At 25.2% G+C, this 23,622-nt stretch overlaps 1 protein-coding gene across 2 annotated transcripts; it reads right to left on the bottom strand.

The window, feature by feature from the left end:
- Positions 1 to 382: 382 nt before the first annotated feature.
- Positions 383 to 23,338, bottom strand: LOC129966676 (oxidation resistance protein 1-like). 2 transcript variants are annotated; one of them, XM_056081191.1, is made up of 15 exons: positions 23,189 to 23,338; positions 19,925 to 20,103; positions 17,667 to 17,716; positions 17,459 to 17,566; positions 17,237 to 17,308; positions 13,232 to 13,450; positions 11,341 to 11,519; positions 8,217 to 8,947; positions 6,969 to 7,125; positions 6,122 to 6,356; positions 4,371 to 4,463; positions 4,064 to 4,213; positions 2,844 to 2,939; positions 2,597 to 2,670; positions 383 to 726 (listed from the first exon to the last, which is right to left on the bottom strand). In XM_056081191.1, the coding sequence occupies exons 2-15, from the start codon at positions 19,932 to 19,934 to the stop codon at positions 591 to 593; spliced, it is 2,310 nt and encodes a 769-aa protein (XP_055937166.1). In that variant the 5' UTR covers positions 19,935 to 20,103; positions 23,189 to 23,338; the 3' UTR covers positions 383 to 590. The 2 variants fall into 2 exon arrangements, with proteins under 2 accessions (XP_055937166.1, XP_055937164.1); XM_056081189.1 differs by lacking the exon at positions 23,189 to 23,338 and adding an exon at positions 22,665 to 22,841.
- Between the last annotated feature and the right edge of the window lie 284 nt (positions 23,339 to 23,622).

Genomic DNA, 23,622 nt, shown 5'->3' with positions numbered 1-23,622 from the left:
ATATAATGAATTAAGGAATATTACATTAGATATTTTTTCAAAAAAGAACGATGTTTCCATTAAAACTAATATAATAAATTCAAGAGAAACAATAATGAATGCAGACTTAAAGACTAACTCCAAATTATTTATTTGTTTTTGTAAAGAATTATTTTTTTTAAAATCTAAACAAAATTAAATATATATATGTCTAGTTAATTGTTTAATATTGGATCTTGAAATATATTTCTGCATTATACCTAGTTGACTGGCAAATTGACACAGTTGATTAAATATTTGATGGTGAAACTATACATAATGCAGGGCAGTTTTCATGTTCTAATTAACTCAAGAATCATTAAGCTTTGACAAGAGTTTTAAATAAAAGGAAAAAAATCACACACTCAGTAGACAATATATTTAAACTATTACATTTATGATTTTATATACAAAACTACATGATGCTGTGAAGTAAATCACAAATATTTAGTTATTTTCCTGGATAACAGAAAAATACAATAAGGAATAAATTAAAAGTTTAACAAAAAATACACCAGATTCAACATATATTTATAGTCATGGCTTTTCTCTCTGTACAAATCATCTTCACTTTATACAAATCCCCAAGCCTCTAATGATTTGACTTCAAAATCTTCTTCCGGACAAAGTGGCTCATTTGCAAAAGTCTGACAAGCATTAGTACGTCCATGGAATAAATCATCATCAAGCCACAAACCAAAGTGGCCCCTGCAAAAGAAAGAAAAAAAATAATAATGACTGAACTTATTTGAATCTTGGCTGCATTAATTTGACTTCAACTTATATATCAGAAACAACAAAATTGAATAAATGTGGGTTGTTTTTTGTTTTTTTTCTTTTCAAAATTTGAAATTTTTCAAATTTTGTAATTTTAACCCTTAACTGGGGAGGTGAAACTTTAGGACTTAACTGGGGAGGTGCGGTCTACGAGACCGCATTTCATTTACACTCAAATTAAATTTTCTAATGAATGTATTAATATGAAAAACTGCCAATATATTTTGCAGATATTTTTCTTGATATATAGACATGTTTTAGAAACTTTCCAAAATATATTATCATTGAAAAGAGCAAATGTGTTGGAACATACATTTTCTTCTCAAATTACATGTTACAATAAATAATATTCTTGAAAAAGCATATTACTTTTTAATGTTTAAATCATATTTATTTTTACAGTATATGAAGGTATATAGAAGACAATATAATGTAAAATTCAACAATTATATGAAAAATAAAAAAAATAACAATGGATAAAATTGGCCCTTTTTTTATCGGCTTATGTGACTTTCATAACACGGTTTTCTAGGGCATTTTAAATAACTAGTATAAAAATCAACCTATAAATTCTGTATATATATCTCTTGATATATTAATATATTTTATAAATTTTTCAAACTACATCAACACTAGAAAAATTAATTATGTTTGAGCATACATATCAGAATCAGTTGAATATGAACTTTCATCAAAAAACTCTTCTGTACAATTATCCTTATCACTAAAATCACTTTATTCTTCATTTAAAAGTATCTGGAATAATATAGGATCAGTAAACTGGATGATATTTCGGGGACCAAGTTTTACCGCCAACTGCTAAGCCTTGTTTATCACTGGGACACTAACAGGGAGATGCGGTCTTAGAGACCGCGCTCGAAGAAATAACTGAATTATTTTAAAAAGCATCTGCTGAAATCGGTTGAAAAAGTGCACGTGTATTCAAGGTCATAAAACAGGAAGCTACAGGGTCAATCCATTCAATTGAGCTCAAAATAGAATAGAGGTAACAGAAAATCCATCGTTAGCGGTCTCACACACCGCACGTCCCCAGTTAAGGGTTAATTACAAATTTTTAAATTTACAGAATTTGAAGCTGTCTATTTGAGCTATTTAATATAACTAAAAACCAACATTTTTATGGTAAGAAAGGCATAATTTTAAAAATAAATTCTTTAAGCCAAAAAATAAAATAAAATTTTAAATTTGTAAACAGAAGAAGAAAAAAAGAAAATTAAAAGGTTGGAATTCTAGAATAATCCATCAAATCAATACCAACTACAATTAAATCAATTAACTACTACAATTTTAAAAAATAAAATCCTAAAAAATTTTTTTAAAGAAACTAGGCTTTTTTATACTGAAATGATATATTGGAACATAATACAAAACATAAAACAGAGGAAGTTTATTTTAAGCTATTTGAGTTATTTTATTATATTTATAAATAATAATTACTTATTCTTTTAAAAAATTCTTATGTTAATAAGAATAGCATTTAGTAGTTATATATCTTGATTCATTACAAAATCCAAAAATTACTTAAAACAATCCCTCAATATTTAAAATAAAAACAGATAATGTTTTCAACTAAGGACAAAACTCAAATCTTACAGATGTGTTCTAAATCTTTCATACAGATATTCATCTTTAACATTCATAAACAACAACAACAAAAGTATGCATTCTTAAAATACTAACAATAAGAAAATTTCAAGCAAAAATATCGATGTAAATTGATTTGAAATAAAAACACACAAATCTTAATAACTAAATAAAAAAATAGATATATTGAACTTACTCAGATGATCCAACAAAGAAACTATCAACATTTCCCTTTATAAAATAGTCATTTTCTCCTGACCACTGATAAATCTATAAGAAAGAAAAGGTACTATATATTTTCTATGGAATTCATTAAATTGTAAAGGCACAACACAACTTAGAAAAATTAAGAGCTCTTAGTTTATAAATTTAGTGAAATACTATCTAAAAATCCAATAAGATATTTAACAAATCTTATTCTATTAAAATTTCTAAAAACCCACCTTGAATTCCGGATGGAAAGTAAAGAGAAATGACTCTCCTGTTCCATAAAAATGATCACTTAATCGAAGAGTAGATGACAAATAAGCACCAAAAATCTAAAATACATGAAATCAAGTATTACTTGTATACGATACATTTTTTTAAAACATTATTCATTTTATTTATGCAAGTATCAAAATTTTGCATCCGAATTACTATACAAGCAATATACCAAACTAATTTTTTAGGGAATTTCTGTATTTTAAACTCTCAAAGAATTAAATGGCCTTTTCTATCTCTAATATTTAATTCCAATGTTATTAATTAATATTTATTTTTGTTTACTTAAAGTTATAATGGAAGAATGTTATCAGATTACAAAGATTCGATTATACATATACATACATACATACATATACATGTATTTCAAAAAGAATAATCAAAGTGCTTTCAAAACTTAGTTACAATCATGAAAATTATTAGAGCAAAATTTGACAGTTGAAACTTAAAATAGAATCAAAAATATTATACAAATTATGAATTATTTATATCGATGAAACAAATATATATATATTAGAACTTACATGTATGTGTAAATGAGTGGAAAAAAGGGGGTGCTACAGCATTCAAAAGAAAAGAAAACAAGTTTCTTCCAGCATAAACGTCACAGAGATTATTTCAAGCTCTTATAATGTTACATACTAATTGCAAGCATACTAATTGTTGTCACATGACATTATTACTAGTCAGAACATATGTGCTGTATATAAATATTAGCCTTATCAAACATTATTATCGCAATTAAAAAAAAAAAATAACCATCATTACATAAAGTCATGTAGAAACAACCCTCTAAAGATGGATTTAACAACCGAATTTAAAATTTTGGAGCATACTTGTTTTCTATAGGCAATTAATTACAATATCTAGCACTCATAGAGAAAAACTCCTTTGGCAATTGTTTGGATTCTATATAATGCATATAAATTTCTATAAATATGTTCCTTACATGGAGCCATTTATAGTTTGTATACATTTTTTATAATGAATAAAATGCATATAAATCTCAACAAATGTATATCCTATATGTAACAAATTCAATATATAATTATGCATAGCCAAAAATTATCTTAAAATTACTAAACAATTTATTTGCAATAAAAAATAACGATAAATCTTGTTAAAAGAATATAACCTTCATAAATTTAGACAGGTGAAAATAAAATTATAAACCACTTACTGCATCATTTCTATTCACAATCACAAGGAGCACTGGACAATCATATTTGGCCATAGACCGATACATGGTTTTCAGACTGAATCCATGCAAATATGAACCATAGATAAGTTCCCAAGGATTCATAGCTCTAGCAGGCAAATGTTTATTGATCTGGAAAAATAAAATATTTATGGTTTCACATAAGAATACAGTTAAAACATTCAACTATTACAATTTTAGAGTGATAAAATAGTAATGTAAATGAAAATTAACAAAAGTTGAACAACAACAAAAAAAAGATATAATCCAGAATAAACTGCATACACACCTCTAACAATTGTTCATCATTCAAAATTTTTGAAGGTGTAAGTAGCTCAGGAGGATGAACAGATTCAGTTTTAGCTCCTAAATAGTCGAGGAACTATGCAAAAGGAATAAATATTACATAAGCATTGTAATTGAAGGTATTTTGAAACAAAATAATTGACAATTTACAAGATTTAAAAAAAAATCTTGTAAAAATTCAATTTTTTAGAATAAAATTATTTTTAAAATATAATTGTCACAATTCTTTTATTTGGTCTGTAAAAACTTGGCAACTCTAATTTTAAAAATAAACTATTATCTTGAATTAATATATCTCATAACAAAAATAATTTTAAAAAATTCTTCTTATCCCAACAATTACACTTTGGTAAATCAATCATTAAAATTGTTACTTATAACCATTCAAGTATGAGGAAAAAATACCTATTGCCATATATATATATATATATATATATATATATATATATATATATATATATATATATATGAAATGCACGATGGAGCAAAAATATCATCTTTTCATGTATTAAATTATAATGAGCCTTAAAAATTGCACACCTTTAAAAATTGCAACTGCAGTCAGCCAAAATAGAAAAAACAACATTAGATTTACTTCGCTCTCAATATGCAATCTGTTCTCAAATCAAAGATAATCAAAAAATCTGAATTTAAGATGTTTTTTTTTTTTTTTTTTTACTGAATAAATTTTATTTAACTTATTCTAATTGACTGTATGGTAGAATAAGGTATGGAACTCAAACTGCAATTGCTTCCTCATTAAGGTGGCGGTAAATTCTAGATCAATTCATAAAAATTTTGAAATTAACATAGAACTTTGAATAATTTTTGAACATTTGAATTCTTATCAAACTAGAATGCATAAAATCATTTGCATTAACAGATTATCCATTAAAATGGTCTCATGTAATTTAAAATACTACAGTAATTCCCATTATAACATTGTAAAAAACACAATTTTTCTTCTTAAATTTTAAAATTGTAGCCTTTTGTGTGTGTGTGTGTTTGTATGAATATAATAAAAGTAGGATTTTAAACTATATATATATTTTTTTTTGTCATTTGCAATTAAAACGAGGTATTTAGATGATATAAGGAGCAAAAACATACACTTTATATTTTAATGTAAGGTTAATACTAGGAATGGGAGAATCTCTGAAAACTTCATAACACTGAAGAAACAAAATATAATTCTTTTCCATATTTTTGAATTATTTAACAAGCTGAAAAGCAACTTTTTAGACTAATAAGAATTTGAAACTCAAAAAATTAGTTTTTTACATCCTCTCAAAATTATTTATTTTTAGCAACATTATTTCCGATGTAAATTTATAAATTGATATGAGACTTTAAAAGTATTACAATAATAACTTTTTTTAAAAATTGCATTCTTGTATAAACTAACCACAGAAATATTATATTTAACTACTGAAGCTTAACACAGCTTTATATAACTACTGAAAATGCTTTATATAACTACTACCAATAAAGAGAATTGGAGTAGTTAATGAGAGAACATAAAATCTTCAAATGCATAAAAAAATATAAAATTGTGAAATCTGTTATAGAATAGTTATATCAAGAAAGTAATTTATTAATCAGTTCATGTGACAAAATCTTTAACATAAACTTCAATAAAATTTTGGAAATTGCTAAAAAAAAAAGAGTTATGGTAGTATGTAATCAACAGCAAATAAAATTAAATAGCTACTGAAAAAAATAATATATTTATACCTCCCAATCTTCAGGACTAGAAGTAGAAGATATTTCTGTAACATCTTTAGACTTTCTCCTCCATGGAAAAGCCCAGCTAGCCCTGCGATGATTAGGGTTAAGCACTTTCTCTTCTGGTTCTTCATGACTTTCTGGTTCAATAGGCAAGTAGCCTAAAGCTTCAAGATCAATTTTATCAATATCGCCATATTTGTCAGGACACCATCGCAGGAAGAAAAAGTATAAATCGTCCACACTACAAATTAAAGAAATATGCATGTTAAAATATTTTTTCAATTATTCAGACTTTAAAATTTTTTTAAAAAAAGTTTCTCTGTCACAGTCTCTTTATCATCTAATATTTGTTATAATATATTTTTTTTACAGAAATTATTATTTTATACACACATTAAAGTTATAAAGACATAAAAGTTTTTAGCTTTAAAAACCTCAAATTTCAGATATTTTCTTATCTAACTTGAAATGAACTCGGGATAATTTTGATAAAATTGCATGATCAATCTGTACAGAATAGTCTTGATTTGCTAAAAATATTGACATCATTAAATATATTAGTATTAAATGATATAATATAGATGTGAGATCAAAAATAAATCTGAGTTTTAATTCTCTTGAAAACTGTTCTTCTTGTCATACAGCATTAAAATGTTTTTCTTTAATACCTGTATTTTTTTTAAGAACAAAGATTCCTTTTGGCAAAACTAAGGACAATTTTAAATCTGCATCACATATCAAATATTTATACAATATGATATTGGTATTCAAAGTAGATAAAACTAGGCAGTAGTTTGTTTACCATACATTCAAAACGGTATCTCCAAAATATTAATAGAACCTAGATACTTGCCTGTCTTTCGGAATGCTAAACCAATACTCAGGCTTCATTTTATGTCCAAAGTGAATCACAGAGGTATGAGTGGATGACTTAGCAATTGGCTGTCCCATTCTTAAACATAAGTAGAGAGGCGTGTCACAGAAAGACTTGGCAGGACGAGGTATAAGTTCTGTGAAATAAGTACATGTATGAATAACTGGTGAAAAAATATCTCACAATTTCAATTAACATATTAAAAGTCAGGTAGGTTTTATACAAACCCATATCTTCATCCAAAATATCCAAATTTGGGGGGTTTGAGGGGCATGTAAATTACAAAGAAAGTTTTTATGGTTTATTTACATATGTAGGAGAAAAATTATTCAAAATAATTACATCATTAACAGAAAAATTAAATTACAAAATGCAACAACTTTTTTAGAAATCAAATAACTATACATATAAATAATATTAATCTGAAGTAAATTTCAGGTAAACATCAATTCACAAAAAATTTAGTTGAAGTGATAATTATTATTTATAAAACAAATAAGTAAACAAACAATTTAATATATTATATATATATTTAATATAGACATTCATAGCTAAGTATTATATTAACAAGTAAAAAAATTCAAGACAAATTTCTTATTTCAGTTCATTAAGGTCATTTTAAGGTATTTTAATCATTAAAGATCATTTTTTAGTTCACTTATTCAAATGATATGTATTGAAAAATAATGTCTCTAAACATAAAAATTGCCAGAATAATGCAAAATGCTCCTCTTTTGTAATAGATATTCATGATTTCAATGCTCTTTTATACACATCAGATTATCTTCTTTGTGTATAATTATTATTTAAAATAAGTCTCTGTTTAAAAAAGTAGGAAGGTTGGCATAATTTTCTAAAAAGACTAAAAATTTCCTTTATTTGTAAAATAAAAAAATGAACTTTTTGTTATTATAAAAACAAAAAGGCACTGTGTTATTGCAACAGAAACACACAAATTTTGTGTAAATGTGTCAAATACAAAAATTTTTATTTGACATTTAATTTCCTAAACAAATTTATTAATTATATTGTAACTGCACTGTTCCCATTTCAACTCAAAAACATTTTTTTATCAATATTTATGTTTAGTGATCAGTGGTCAACTGATCTTAATTCAAAAAATATCAATAAAGTTTCAGTATGTTTAAAGGAAAACACAATATTTTATTCAACTATACAATAATTAATATTTTTCATTTAAAACAAAATACTAGAACATTTACTTACTATCCAATGGAGCAAAAAGCTCAGGTTTTTCATCAACCATATTTACATAGATAGCATTTCCTGATTTGGGTTTCTCTGCGGCTTTCTCACCAGATACAGGACTTTTGACTGAAGAGTTTTTATGCTTAAAGTCTGGTAATGAAGTGAAAGCAGGTAGAGACATACGCCGACTCCCATGAGGTGCAGAAAATAATCCATCAGTGAGAGAAAATTTTTTGAGCCCTTTATGCAATTTGTGCTTAGTTTTTTCAAAATTAGATTTCTTCTTTGGAGATCCAGATTCAGGAGCTAGGATAGCAGTATCATCATCTGACATAGATGCTTTTCTGGAAACATAACCTTCTTCAGAATCAAAAGAAGAGGAATTGGACAACACAGCTTTAACAGCAGGATGTTTAGATCCATCTACTTCTGACAAATTTGCTACTGAATCTGAAAGTGGACTGGTGCCTTCATCATTTGGTGGAGATGGTGGTTTACTAGAATCAGTTTCATTCTCTTCTTCATTTTCATCAGGATCAGCTGCTTCACAAATTTTAGACAAATTTTCTTGAAATGAACTGCTAAAGGGCATGCTAAAATCAGCCCGCTTGTTGCCAACTTCAGCTGCACTGTAACGCCTAAGTGGTTTGACTTTTTCCATTTTTCCTCCTAGTTTTTCAATGTTTGATTTACTTTTTTTCATGCTCAGATTCTTTGAATGATACACATCCACATTTCCATCACTAACACTAAAAAGAAATAAATGCAAATTCTACAATTAGAAATATATCTTTCATGATTGCTAAATTAATGAAATCATGATTTTTAAAAAGTCAAAGTCTAAAACTGGTTACTGCAAAAGATATCATTTCATTATCAAATTTAAACTTTATAAGTGACAAATAGAAACTTAAAAAACAGAGATAAATTGTATAAACAAATACTAAAAAAATATTTAAAATTATCTATAAGAATAATCTTAGAAATTACTTTTTAAAAACAGTTTTATTATTTAAATAAATAGAAATTCAAAAACCAAACATAATTTGTATATTTTGAAACATTATTATAAACATTGAAAACAAATATAAAATAATAAATTATACAAATTAAGTCTACTAGATACTATAGAAAATTTTTTATCTGTTTCTATATACACATTTATATATTATAAATATACACATTTCTTCACATAATTAAAAAAAGAAAAAAAAACAATATGCAGATAGTTATATAAAAAAATATCAGATAAATATAAAATATTTATAACTTTTCAAATTTATATCGCTCAAGTGCATGCTGTAATATATTATGCACCAATTTGTCCTGGAATTACAACGGAATGCATTTCCAACTTACAACAGAAATATGGAAATTTGTCGGTCAAATTGGTCTTATGCCCAATTTACATTTTCATTATTTTCTTCAAACTGCTATAAAAAAAATTGTGCGCAAAATATAAAATTAAATTCATATATCCAATGGTGGCTTATGCTTTGTAGCAATAAGGATGCTATAATCTATCCAACATTGCACAGTAGTGTTACCTTTTGTTATACTACTGTATTTACACAGTTATCATAATTTTACCATAATTATCATTCAATTAAAAATAATAAGATGCAAGTCAGCTGGTTATGAAGAAATTTCTAACCTTTATGTTAATCTTTAATGTCTTTAATTGCATACATCTTATTCATAAGGATTTACACAACTGAACAATAAAAAAAAAGTCATAAAACTTTAAAATATATGTATACTTATAAAGATAATATATTCATATTTATATACGAAAAATCTAATAAGACAATATTTTTAGTTAACTTTTCTTACTGACAATTATATGCCTTTTTTTTCATTTATTTTATCTTTCATTTATATACCTTTTTTTATTCATTTCAGATTTAACATTTAAAATCCAATTTTGCCATTTCAGAAAGGGGAAAAAGTGCATAATGCATTCCTCATCTTCAAAAAATACGGAGTATAACCAATGACCTTTGTTACTGAACATGAACAGTAACAAAAATGTAAACATATTACTTTAAAAAAACAAAAATATATGCTTCATTAATCTGTATACATGCCATAGATATTGGGGCTTTGGGGATAACAATGCTGTACTATGTTTCCTCTAAATATTGAAAGCTCTAAACGGATTGCAGTTACATTGTTGATGAAATTAGATATTATATATAAGTTTAAATAAAATGAAAATATTTATACAATTGAAAACATAAGGGTCTACAATTCCACAGTGTATATACACAAATCATTCTTTAACTATTGTACCTAATCCGAAAAACACAGAACTCTACCCTACGTACTACGAGTAAAAATACAATCTGAAATTACATTTTACTTTAAAATTTATTTTTAGTGGCAGTAAATATAAATGGTCACATCAAGAGTAAGTTGAAACAATAATGTAAATCACTAATATTCATTATAATTTTATAATACATAAGTTATAACAAAATTATAATTACTATTCCCAAATATTTAAATAAATTAATATGGTTAAAAATATTAATTTATAAAAAGAAAATTTCCAATAAAGCTAATAAAAGTCAAAAAATCAAAAAACAGTCAATCAGTAGTTTATTTTCAAATGAACATGAGAGTTCAATTATAAACTCACAATAAATGAAACTCATGAAAACTAATACGTTTTAGGAGATTTTATAATTTGGTATATTTAGCAGTGCAGTACGAAACAAGCGCATACTCTAATTCACAACAAATAAGTTTTATCATGGTTAATATGATCAAACAAGTTATTACAAAATTTATCATTTTATAAGCAGTATTTCAATTATTATTATTATTATTAATAATTTGTTTCCTCCTGATCTAATGGCAGTATGACATAGGATCAAGAACGTTATTTCTTTGAATATTCCAATTTGAAACTAATCGTTTTCACGGATATTTTATATAATGTATAAACCAAGATTATTTTTATGGTATTTCTCAAAGAAAAGGGGGAAAATTTCATAATTTCATTTGCATAACATAAAAAAGAAAACTGTATAGCATGGAAAGCAATAGTTAATTTTAATCAACTTAAATCAGCTAAAAGGAAAATCAAACACTTAAATTATTTAATAATCATTACATAATTTCAACCAATGAAACTAACTTGGCATCTTTTATTTTCATCCGGAAGATATCTGTATACAAAGCAGCTCTCACAATGCAATTCATTGGTGCTTCAACGCCATATTTTTCCAATCCATATTCAATCACCAATGGATCAGAAACATTAGGATCAAAAATTATGTGATTGGTTGTTACAATCAAAATGCCACCAACCACACCCTGCAATAAGCAATTTTATATTTAAAATAACTGCTTAATTTATTAAAACATTCAACAAAATTGAAATTTTATTCATAAAACTAAGATAATTCTGATTATAAATCTAAAATATTGAAAATAATAAAACAATAACACTTGTTTGTAATGATAATACAAGAACCTAGAAAAATATTGCTAAAGATAAGTTATTGTTATATGTAGAACATTTGTTCATCCAATGTTCATGTTACATATGCATGTACTAATATACTGACTTATTTTAAAATGCTAAGTGTTCCATTTTACAAATACTTGTCGATATAAAATTGTATTTTGTCATATTTAAATTATTTAAAACTCTTTTTCAAAATTCCAAATTGAAAATTTCATTTCAAATTTTTATTCGCAATAAAAGTATGGCTAAAAAGGAAATGAAAATAAAGGAAATGATTAAAGAGGAATGAAAATAAAAATGCTATCCATTCACAAAATCCAGCTTTAAATTTATTTCAAAAACAATTATAAAGAATTTTCTAGCATTTTCAGACATCTACAGTCAATTAAACAAGTTTGCTTTCATGGAGGCAAGTTTTATACTTGCTTCCATGGGACCATCTCATTCGTGGCTCTTTAAATCATTTTTATTTGCAATAAATACACCTTTCTTTTTTTCCACAGTATCTTTAATGTCTTTTCTTTTCCAGAAAATAACTATGATCTAATGAGAAATTTGATATGTTTTAATACCAAGAGCTTGCTTCAGTCCTTGAGCAATTTAGGAAATTTTTGTATCTTTTCTTCAAATGCCAATGTTCTACATTGCATCATACTAGATTCAAGGTTTAACAAATCAAAAATAAGTGTAAAGCAAAAAGTGGTTTTGGAGACAGAGGCACCAAACATCAGTGCATGTGCCAACACTGAACATAGAATGTAAACAGTATGGGATATAGCGACAAAGGTTGTTATCCCTTGGGTTGGCAAAAAGTTTCAGTAAAAAGATATCACAATATTCCAATGTGCCAATCACTATCTAATTATTTATTAACTATACTGATTATTTATTCAGACTCACTGACCAGTAAATAATACCTATTTAAACAATCAGTATTATTCTGTAACTTTAATATAATGTTATAATCATATTTTGCAAAAATAAACTAAAAATCTCATGATATCTAGTTTATTAGTTAATTATAGCCAAATAAATAGCAACAAATATTTTTAAAAAATCTAAAACTAATATTGAATACATTTCTTTGACATCAACAAATTAACTATATTAGTTTTATGTAATAAACCCTTAAACATATTAAGTGTATAGCAGAAATGCTATAAATTTATTTATAATCAAGGTGTTTCATAATTTTGGATTATATCTCATAAGAAAATATATGTAACAGAACCTAAATTGTGAATATTATCTGAAACAGAAAAGACCCAAATATCTGAACAGAAAAAAAAAAAGAAAGAAAGAAAGAAAATTATGATTCTGAATCTCTTGCGCTTTATAATTTATGAATCTCAAAATTTTTTTAATCTATTGTAAATACAACCAAAACAATGTAAATATGATAATCTTCACTTTATTCTATTACAAATATACACATATCATTCATATCTTATCAAAAAAAAAAAAAAGAGAATCAAAAGCAAAACAAATTAAAACTTATTTTAAATAATTATATGGTATATAAAGCAAAATTTAAATTAGTTTGAATAACATTGTTTACCTCACCATCTGTCACATATTTTGAATTAATTCTGAGAGATTCTTTTGTTCCATCTGAAACTTTTTCTTTTAAAGCAAATTCTGAAACAGATATATCAGATGTGTACTTTTCTGAAATTTCAGGAGTCTTTTCTGGTATCTTTTCTGAAGAATCAGCAACACGCTCAACATGGCCCGGCTTTGGACTATTTTGTTCAGATGAACTAGAAGAACTTGTTACCTACAAATAGCAATAAAATAATATTTCCCTATATAATAAAAACTAATATATATTACTTATTTTAACCTTAGGAAAGAAGTTCAAATATGTCAAAATATAAATTTAAAAAACATTTGATACAATAGAAAAGTGTGGCACACTATATAATTGCCCTTTATAATAATTAAAATCAATTGTACACCAATTATCAAAATAATTTAGTTGCTCTTTCATATGAAACAGTTCTTTAAGAATTTGCTTAAATGCTTCATTAAAATGCTTGGAATAAAACAAATGGGTTATTTTTACATTAATTTTAAAATGTATATCATAACCAGTTAACTTAGTCAATTTACAATGGTAACTAGCTAATTTACAGGGAATATTGGTTGTATTTAATATCAATTAAATATCTTATACATAACTAATGCTGTTGATTACCTCAACAAAGAATTTTTAAGCATCAAATTAAGACAGACAAATCTCAACAACCTCAAACTTTTTCTATTTATTGTGTATATGAATCTTTTTAACGGTGTCAAGTCACATAACAGTAAAGTGCCATTGAAATCTTAAATAGCAAGATGTCTATTTTCTAACTACACAATGTCTTCTATTGTTTTGTAAATTCACTCTCTGATTTTGCATGTAAACCACATAAATAATGAAAATATTTCTTCTTCAAAAAGAAAATGAAATTACAAAGCACATTAAATAAAACAATATTCAACCGAAAATTACATCATATGAACAATTAGGTCTTTCATGAAACATGATTCCAGAAGGAAGTCATAAATAGAACAGATGTAAAATTAGTAAAATAACTTTCTTTGAATATCTATCATAATATGAAATCTACAAATACTTTTTGCAGAAAACAAATATGAAGTTATGCAAACAAATTAAATAAAAAGCATTATTTGAATACAATTTAGTCATTACAGGAAATTAGCTAACAAATTAGTTACAGAAACAAGGAATATAGCTAAATCTGAATTAAACTGCATGGAAATTATAATGGGTGCAAAATATCAAGAAAATGATGCATTATGGTAAAAGATGGAGCACAAAAATCAATAATTAAAGATGTTAAATTATTAAAAATTTATACCTATAAAACCTATCTTTTCAATATGCATTAATAATCCTATACACTAATAAAAATCTAAAATTGGCAAACAGCAATTTTTGATCTCTTGTTTAAATGCTGAGATTGCTCCAAAACCAATGTTGTGCACAATGCCAACATTATACCCCACATATTGCTAACTACAATTACCACATTATCCACAAGATTCATAGCATTAGATCGATAGAAAAAAGTAATCATACAAATCCATATATTCTAAAGTTAATTAAAATTCATAATATTTTCTAAAATGAATTTTCTATAATATTTTTTAGCAACAATGTTCCAAAATCAAACTAGGAATATTCAACTAGGAATTCTAGCATCATGTACAATTGTTTTTTAACTTAAATAATAAAAAAAAAATGTAATATAAAATGTAGTTCAGACTTTCATTGCAATTAATGTGATCAATAGTACAATAATGACCCAAAGAAAAAAATATATTATTATATATTCCAATAAAAACTAAGTTCCTGAAAGCTGTTAGAATCTACTTATAGTAATAACTTAATAACTAAAATATTTTTTATATGAGAAAACATTTTGCATTACGAATTCAATGAATTTTTGTTCTGATAATAGAATAAACAAAACTTCTAGGGGGGAAAGGGGTGTGAGAAGGAGCCCTTCTTCTACTAATAATAAATTTTTCAAAAGACCAAAGAATCAACATGGATTAACTTATTCATATGAACTAACCTAAAATTAATGCCAAAGGTCAATTTAAAGACACTTAATTAGCAAATTACATGCTACTTTTCATTTAAAAAAACATTATTACTGAATAGTAGAATTATTCAGGTACATTTCCATATACAATTGTAGCAACAAAAAAAAAGATAGTATCATATCAAGAACAATTTAATAATAATAATAATAATAATAATAAATCTTCATTTTTAAAGAACTACTTATATTTCACAACATTCAATAAATTCCATATAAAAATTTTGAATGATATTTAAAAAAAATAATGTTCAAAATAAGATAGATAAAATAAATATGCAATTGTATTTGTAAAACCAACATATTAGAGCAAATATTTCACTGACATGTGAAATGTATCTATGATTTTTAAAAAGTTAAAGCTATTTGAATGATATCAATTGCAGTAATGTGTTTTAGTTTTAAAATTTCCATTCTTTTAAACAAAGAATAAAGAGAAACTACAAGAAATGAAACAATGCAGAATAATATTGAGATTTACAAAATCTCAATTCTAATAAACAGTATATAGTAGAGAGATTTTAAAAAAGAGATGAGATTAACATAAGAATCATCTTTTTAATAGAAGAAAATTTTTATGGATAAATTGGAAGTCGCTTTATAAGAGGAAGTGGAAGGGGACCAATGAAGTACAAGCAAGTATTTTTGTTATCTTCAGTGCTTGGTTCTCTTTTAAATATTTTTGAATACATACACAGAAATTTTTTCCAAGTTGTTTAGAAAATTTCAAGGCTATTGAATAGGCTAATTTTAAATTGTATTAAAGTGACTTTGCTGTTTCATCTCACATTAAAAATAAGCAATAACATTGTTTTAAAAAATTTAGAATTAAAATTATAATTTGAAAAAAAGTGGGTCTAATTTTTAAAAACTTGTAAATGAAAAGATATAAAACTAAATGTACAGTAAAAATTTAATGTTCATCATCTCTATTCCTTTGTAATTAATATTTACTTATCTTAATTAAGTTAGCACTGCTAAAAATTTTTTTAATTAATTATTATTATTTTATAAATGAAGAAATAAGATTTATAAAAATAACCGACATCACAAGAAGTCTGGGTAACTTTTTCTTGCATTCAATGTTATAAAAATTTTAATAATTTTATTTTAAAATTCTAAATTTAGATGACCATCCAAAGAGTATGAAGAATATATCATAAGACAAAAACATTTCAACTTCAGCTGAAATTTATTCTTAAAATTACTTTGAAACATATATGACAATATTACACTACTAATGATGATGAATGCACTACTACAAATGAAGTCAGTGCATATTTCATACAAGGAAAAAATTTTTATAAAATTCATTCTACTTTTATCTACAGTAGGAAATGCTAACATAAAGTTATTTGCTGGAAAATATTTGTTCTTATTTAGATAATTAATCCTATTTACCAATTTTTATTAATTTCTATTCAAATCAGGATATATATTACTTCCTTTTCCTTCAACTTAATTCATTGAATCTCAAATGCAATGAATAAAAGAAGCAGCAAAATAATGCTCCCCACTTATTAGCTTTTATCTTTATTTCCCCCCATATGCAGATATACAGCCAATATAAACAAAGTATATCAAAAAGTAATAATACAAAATATGGCACTTTTCAACTAATAAATCTTATTCATTCTTAGTAACAATCTTAGTAATTCATTCTTAGTAACAATTTATACAATAAGTCATGATTGTATTATTGACACTTCAGCTTGATACTGTCTGGGGATTCTAAAACAGGAAAAGAACCCCTAAATGTAAATTACTACAAACCGTGTTGGAAAAGTGTATGCGCATTTCTTGCTACAAAGTTGAAATTGTGAACTAGAACTAAATTATAAAGATTTGTTGTACTCTTTAATTTTGGTAATTTCCATTAACATAATTGCAATAATATTCAGAACAGGCAGATAAAAACTTGATAAAGATATATTAAAATAATATCTTACAATAGCAGCAGCACTCTGTTTCAGAATATCTTCTAAGGCTTGAAGGCTGTTCTTTTCAGGAATATAAATTGTCTGAAAATTTAAAAATATATATATTTAAATTAAAATTAATCATGATAAAATTATTAAAAATAAATAAGAAATTGAGGCAAAAAAAAATGATTCCCATTTTCATATTTCATAGATATAACTTTTAAGCAAATAAGTCTAAAAACAAAATACCTGGCCAGGAAAAACGACTCTGGAGTTTAATTTATTTAAAACGGTAAGTTCTGAAGGTGTAATATTATATCGAATTGCAATGCCTTCCAGGGTATCTGTGGGTTGAACCTGCAATAAAAAATTTTAAAAAGAAAGGATTTATATTAAAATTCTAGAAGATACTTAAAATCAGGAATTTAAAGTAAAAATATCAATTTTATACATTCACCTGATAAGCAACTGTTTGTTTAGGCTGGGGACGAAAAGAGCCTCTTCTTTCTAGACAAAAGAAAAATTAAAATATATTACAAATTTATTCCATAACCTGAATCAATCAAATCAAAGAAAAAAACAATGTGAACCATGAAAGTCAATCTTATCAGAAATTAATTGCTTTTGATATGCAGCTGATTTGTAGGAAATACTGATTGTACTTAGATTCAGTTAAATCCCTTAAGCATACAGCTGATCTTCATAATTCCCTTACCAAAGTTTCTTTAGTAACATAAAATTATAATAGATATTAATGTTGTTTTACTTAATAGTCCTACATCTGTTTTATTGAGTGTTGAAATAAACATTCCTAAAGGAATCAAGTCACGTGATATTTTGGCTGCCATTAAAAGCATAACTGTGTTTGTTCTATATAACTTTGTCTTTTGTAGTATTGCAATTTCACTTTCTTATTTCTCATATAAATTGTGCACATTTTTAACAATGGAAAAAGTATAGTTAAATATTTTTTGAAAGAATAAAAGAATACACAATTGAGAACTAACCATTTATGAAGGGAATTAATCTGTTGTTTTATAATAAAATCTTTAAAACAAAATATTTTAAAAAATTACAATTACCACCACCGCCCAATTAATCATGTAACATAATGGAATTTTATATACTTCATTCACATTTCGATCACTTCCTTTGAAATCAAGTTCTTTAAAACTCAAAAATGACTGAAAACACAGATGAATAATAATAATAATAAGCATGTCCATCCCCTACTGGTAAGCAAGTGTTCATTAACACTGTACGAGATTCTTGTATAATCAAGTTTCTAACACTCTAACCTTTTGACCATAAAAAAGTCATATGCAAATTATGATAGCATTTTATGATTATACTAAATGGTTTTCTAGAATTGTAAGATTAAAATTCTTGTTTTAGCAAAGAACAAATTTGATACTTGAACTTAACCTTACATTTTAATGAGCAGGTAAGCACAATTTTAAAATCATTTCTGCATCATAAAAATTTAATCATTTCAGAATTCTCATTTTTTTTTATTTCAAAACATAATTTAACGAACATAATAAACATTTTTTACTTCATCTACATAATTCACTGCAAACATATAATATATTTATTTATTTAAATTTTAATTTATTTAATTATAAATTATTTATCTCTAGAAAAAATTTCAGATTTATTTGTTAGCATCTAAAAGAGAAAAAAGTTTGAAAATTGAAAACTTATTAAGAATGTAACACAGATCCATAAATAAATAAATTTATTTCCAAAGTAAATATATCGATGTTTACTTTAAATTCTCAGAATTTGAAATGACAGAACAGACCAAGAATGCTTACTTGGACAAAATATTCTCTTACTAGGTGACATTTATTATTTGCAAATACTGTAGGTATATACCTAGGTAGGCTATAGTCAAAACATCTTTTTTTCAAATGTATTTTTTAAGTTATGCATGACTTTTACTATAAAGACAAGAAAAATACTAAAATTTTATAATTGTAAAAGAGAATGTAACAATCAAGCTTGGGTTTTTTTTTTTTAATCAACTAGAACTTTTAATAACCTTGTTTTAAAATTATGTCTTAACTGAAGCAGCATGTTATGTAATATCTGCCGCTCTTTAAATGATCTATGAGGGGTGTTTTTTTTTTAATGTATGAACATTTCAATTGCATTCATGATTAAAATTTTAATAACTGGTAGGGAAAAAAATATTTAATATTTGTATAGATAGTTTTTTTAAAACAGTTTTATTTATTATATAATTTTAATTTATAATAATTTATTATATTTTACAGTTTTCATTTTTTATATAATTTCTTTTACATTAATGTGTCTAATAAAAAAAAACAAATTTACATCTTAGCATTGAATAACATAGCATAACATAATTTAGCATTGAATTCACTATCTTTATTACTTAAATCTAATGTAGATACATCCACATTATCAAACAATATTTCATTGATGTATTCTGGAATTAAAATTTTCTGATATCCAAGCATTTCAACAACAAAGTTTAATTTGGTTGAAAATATAATTTGCATATCTGACATCAAACATCTAATGATTCCAATCTTTAATAAGTAAAACTATGTTGTCTCTTTGAAATACCCAACATATTAAAAGATTTCAAAGCACTTTTTTTTTTTAATTGTGAGCTTCTTATGATGACGATAGACAATAATATTCCAAATACTTCTGTCAGAAAAAAAATTTCCCTCAAGAACTCACCAGAAAGCATTTTGCGTAAATATTCTTCTTCAGCTTCTGAAATGGTTTCAGAGTCTCTTCGTTCGGATGAAGACAATCGTCGGCCATCAGATATATCTTTCAACGATGGACGGCGACCTGAGGCTTCATCCGGCACTTCTTTCTGCTTAATTGATTCACCCTCAACTGTTTCAGGTTCACTATGATTAGATAAAGAAAAACAATGATTATATTCAGGTTTACAATAAAGTAGTTAAATATTTTTTTGAGAATTAAATTAACTCAAAAAAAAATCACTGGCACTTTAATTCATATTTAAAAAAAAAGAACAAACTAATTTGCATCATAAAAGTAATTATGATGGCAATGGTGATTATAAGCACATTTAAATAATTTTAAAGCAAGTTATAAAAATTATGCTACTCTTCAATAGAGAAAAATTTGGTTAAGTTTAAAAAGATTACTGATGTTTAAAGGTATATACAGAAGTGTTATCACGGAAATAAATGTTATCATGTATAACTTAAATACAGTACTTCATAGAAAACAATACTCATTTTTTTTGAAAAAAAGATATAGTTAAAAAGAAATATATTCAAAGTATTTAAATTACATTTTAATTGAACATTTTCTTAATTAGAAAAATTTTAGAATTGTGGCTATAAAAATTAAAGAATTTTCAAATAAGTATTTATAATATACAAGTTTATATTTCTTGTTCCACTAAGTGAATAAAAATAATATCAATAACAAATAATCTACAATAAAATTAAACAAACAAAAAAATATGAATTTATCTTGAATATGAAAGCATTATCACTGAAATGAATATTAAAAAATGTAAATTAAAATGCATTCCATTTGTATAATTTGTTTTCAATTAACTGAAATTTATATCAATAGAGCACATATTTTCTAGTTTAAACTGAATGGTATTTTGTTTTGATAAAATAAATCCAAGAAATTAATTCTAATCACTTTAATTACATTTTGTGAATTATTTTCTTTGTAAAATTTAGAATCATGTTAAAAAAAAAAATTAAAGAATTTTTTGATAAATATCCATAGTTTTCTTTAAGTTACATTTATTACCTATTAGAAATTTTTTTAATTATTAGTCTTGCAGGGGGGGGGATATGCTTCTTAGAAATTTTTGAACATATAAATCACATTTTCTCTGGGTTTTTATTATTATTATTATTATTTATTTATTTATTTACATATTTGCTAAGATAACAAACCACGCCTATAAAATTCAAAAGAATTAAAAGCAATCCAGTATGTAAGCATGTATATTCCAAAATATAACCTTATTTATATAATAAACCTAAAAATCAATATGAAACATTGCATGAAAATTCATAATACAAATTTTGTTAGTATTATGAAAATACATGAATAGTATATATTTATATATTTTAGAACTTTATTATGAATGTTGTGTCAACATATGTTATATGTAAGAATGTAATATTCAAAATAGTAAATCTAATCATGAAATCTTCTAATAGGCAAAGCTGCAAACTCATGTATTTTATATGTGGAGGAGTGTAAACGATTATCAAAATTCATTAATAATTCAAGATATTTTTCAAGCTGTGTTTATATTTTAGATAACACTCATTGATATTTATATTTTATATGCAGCATTCAAAATTCACTTCTAAAAACATATTTCTCCAAAATTTTAATATAAATTATACTTTATTACTTATAATAGTTTAATAAATTTTTAAAGCTTTGATAACATCACAGATCTTAAAATTAAATTTTCTAACCCACACATATAAAGTACATGTACACGTTGACAACAATAACTTGATTATTTTCTATTCATATGATTTTTATGTTTCTAAGATTCTTTTGTTTATTAAAAAATATCTCAATTTTAGGGGAGGGGAGAGAAAAGTAAAAGTAAAATTTCATGGAATAAACAATACATGATTTTCAAAACTGAATACAAAATAATAATTATTTAATATAAGATAATGAGAAAATGAATGATACAGAATTTTACACACATCTTCAAGAACAAATTTAACTAAAAGAAAAAGGAGGGGAGAATTATCATCAGGCTGTTTTAGAGTTTTAAAATTTAATTATCTAAGAACTAGATCGACAATTACTTTAAAACTTTAAACTAATTTTCTAAGAGTGACTCATATTAACGTACTTTGATGGTTTTTTGGTATACGTACATTAAATTTGGAATGAAGATATATTAAACTTATAGTGAAAATCAAAATCAAAAGAGGTTTTACTTAAATATGAACTTGTAAAATTTACAAAATTAGAACTGTAAATATATACATTAAATAAATTATTTACTTACAAAATTAGCTTATAAAAAAATTCTAGATAGAATAACTGTATATAAATAAGAAAAAAAGAAATTACTTTTCTTACTTTCATATCATATTTTAACTAAGCATACTGGTTATCTTAGTTACAGAATCCATCAGAAAAGGCAGTTTTAATCAGTATACTGTACTAAAAAGTGAATTTGGACAAGAAAACAAAAAGGAAAAGTATGTTTATCATAAAGCATTATGGAAAGTGGTGAACTTATAAATAACAGCAATAGGAAGAAAATTCAATAAAAGAATATCAGATAACTCAGTAAGGTATATTTTAAATTATACTCTCAAGATTCAAGTATGACTTATGTGACATTTTTAGCATAAAAATAAAAGAATATGAAATTTTCTCCACATTAAATTCACATTAATCCAAAACTAGTGAGAAAGAAAAAAATTATTACTCTTCGTTTTGCTGATAATCATCCATGACAACACGGACTCTGAAAAGATGCGACTCCGTGACAGTACAGAGAAAGCAAATAACGGTAAAATGTGAAGAAAACACATTCTACAGCTACTGTGAGTATCCATAACCATGTCCTCTGTTGTTCTACCAAGAGAGGTAATAAATCGTCGCACTAGGAGCCACCCGACCGAAACCAACAATAGGCATTCCATTCTTCCGATGACATTTTTTAAATATTCCATTCAGTTATTATACTTAATTCACAAACATAGTCTAAATTTAATCTAATTGAATCATCTAACATAATGTTACTTCAATTCTTATTGAACTTCAAATACGGGTATTTCATGTTATATAAATAAAAAAGTGATTTCTGTCTTCTATAAAATTTTATTTGAGTTACATCAGCTGTTACGAACATTTCTCGGCAAAGGTTACCGAAAACGGAGAGAAAGTATATGCTGGCTTTTTGAATTCACCACATATTTGCGTAATAATGTTTAAGAAAAAAAATTGTACCTGAAGGATGAACTAATGCTTAATCCAACTCAAATTCTTAAATATTTTCCGCCCACTTTTGACTTGCAGCGCAAAAGTTTTTAAGACAGGATATTATTCAAAAATAAACAAAAACAAATGTGATCAGAAAATGACAGTTAAGGTTACAATATTATTATGCACACGGTCATGACATTTCATATTATGGTTTCGTTTCATTGGCACTTTTTTATTATTATTATTTAGCTAATATCAGACATGAGCAATAGAGTAAATATTCTAGAGAAAACTTGCATCGTTTTTCCAAGATACCATCTGAAGATCTTGGAAAACAACAGAGCCTTGAACATGAATTTTCTGCAGAATTGAGTAAGAATTCAAGTCTCCAGGAAACTAATGTATCAGATATCAAAGGGATAATACGCATTAAAGTTCTAATTTGCTTTTTTCCACAT

The sequence above is a fragment of the Argiope bruennichi genome, chromosome 4, assembly GCF_947563725.1.
Source record: "Argiope bruennichi chromosome 4, qqArgBrue1.1, whole genome shotgun sequence".
In the NCBI taxonomy this organism is placed as follows: Eukaryota; Metazoa; Arthropoda; class Arachnida; order Araneae; family Araneidae; genus Argiope; species Argiope bruennichi.
The sequence above is the reverse complement of the archived record's forward strand: the minus strand, read 5'-3'. Positions and strand labels throughout refer to the sequence as shown.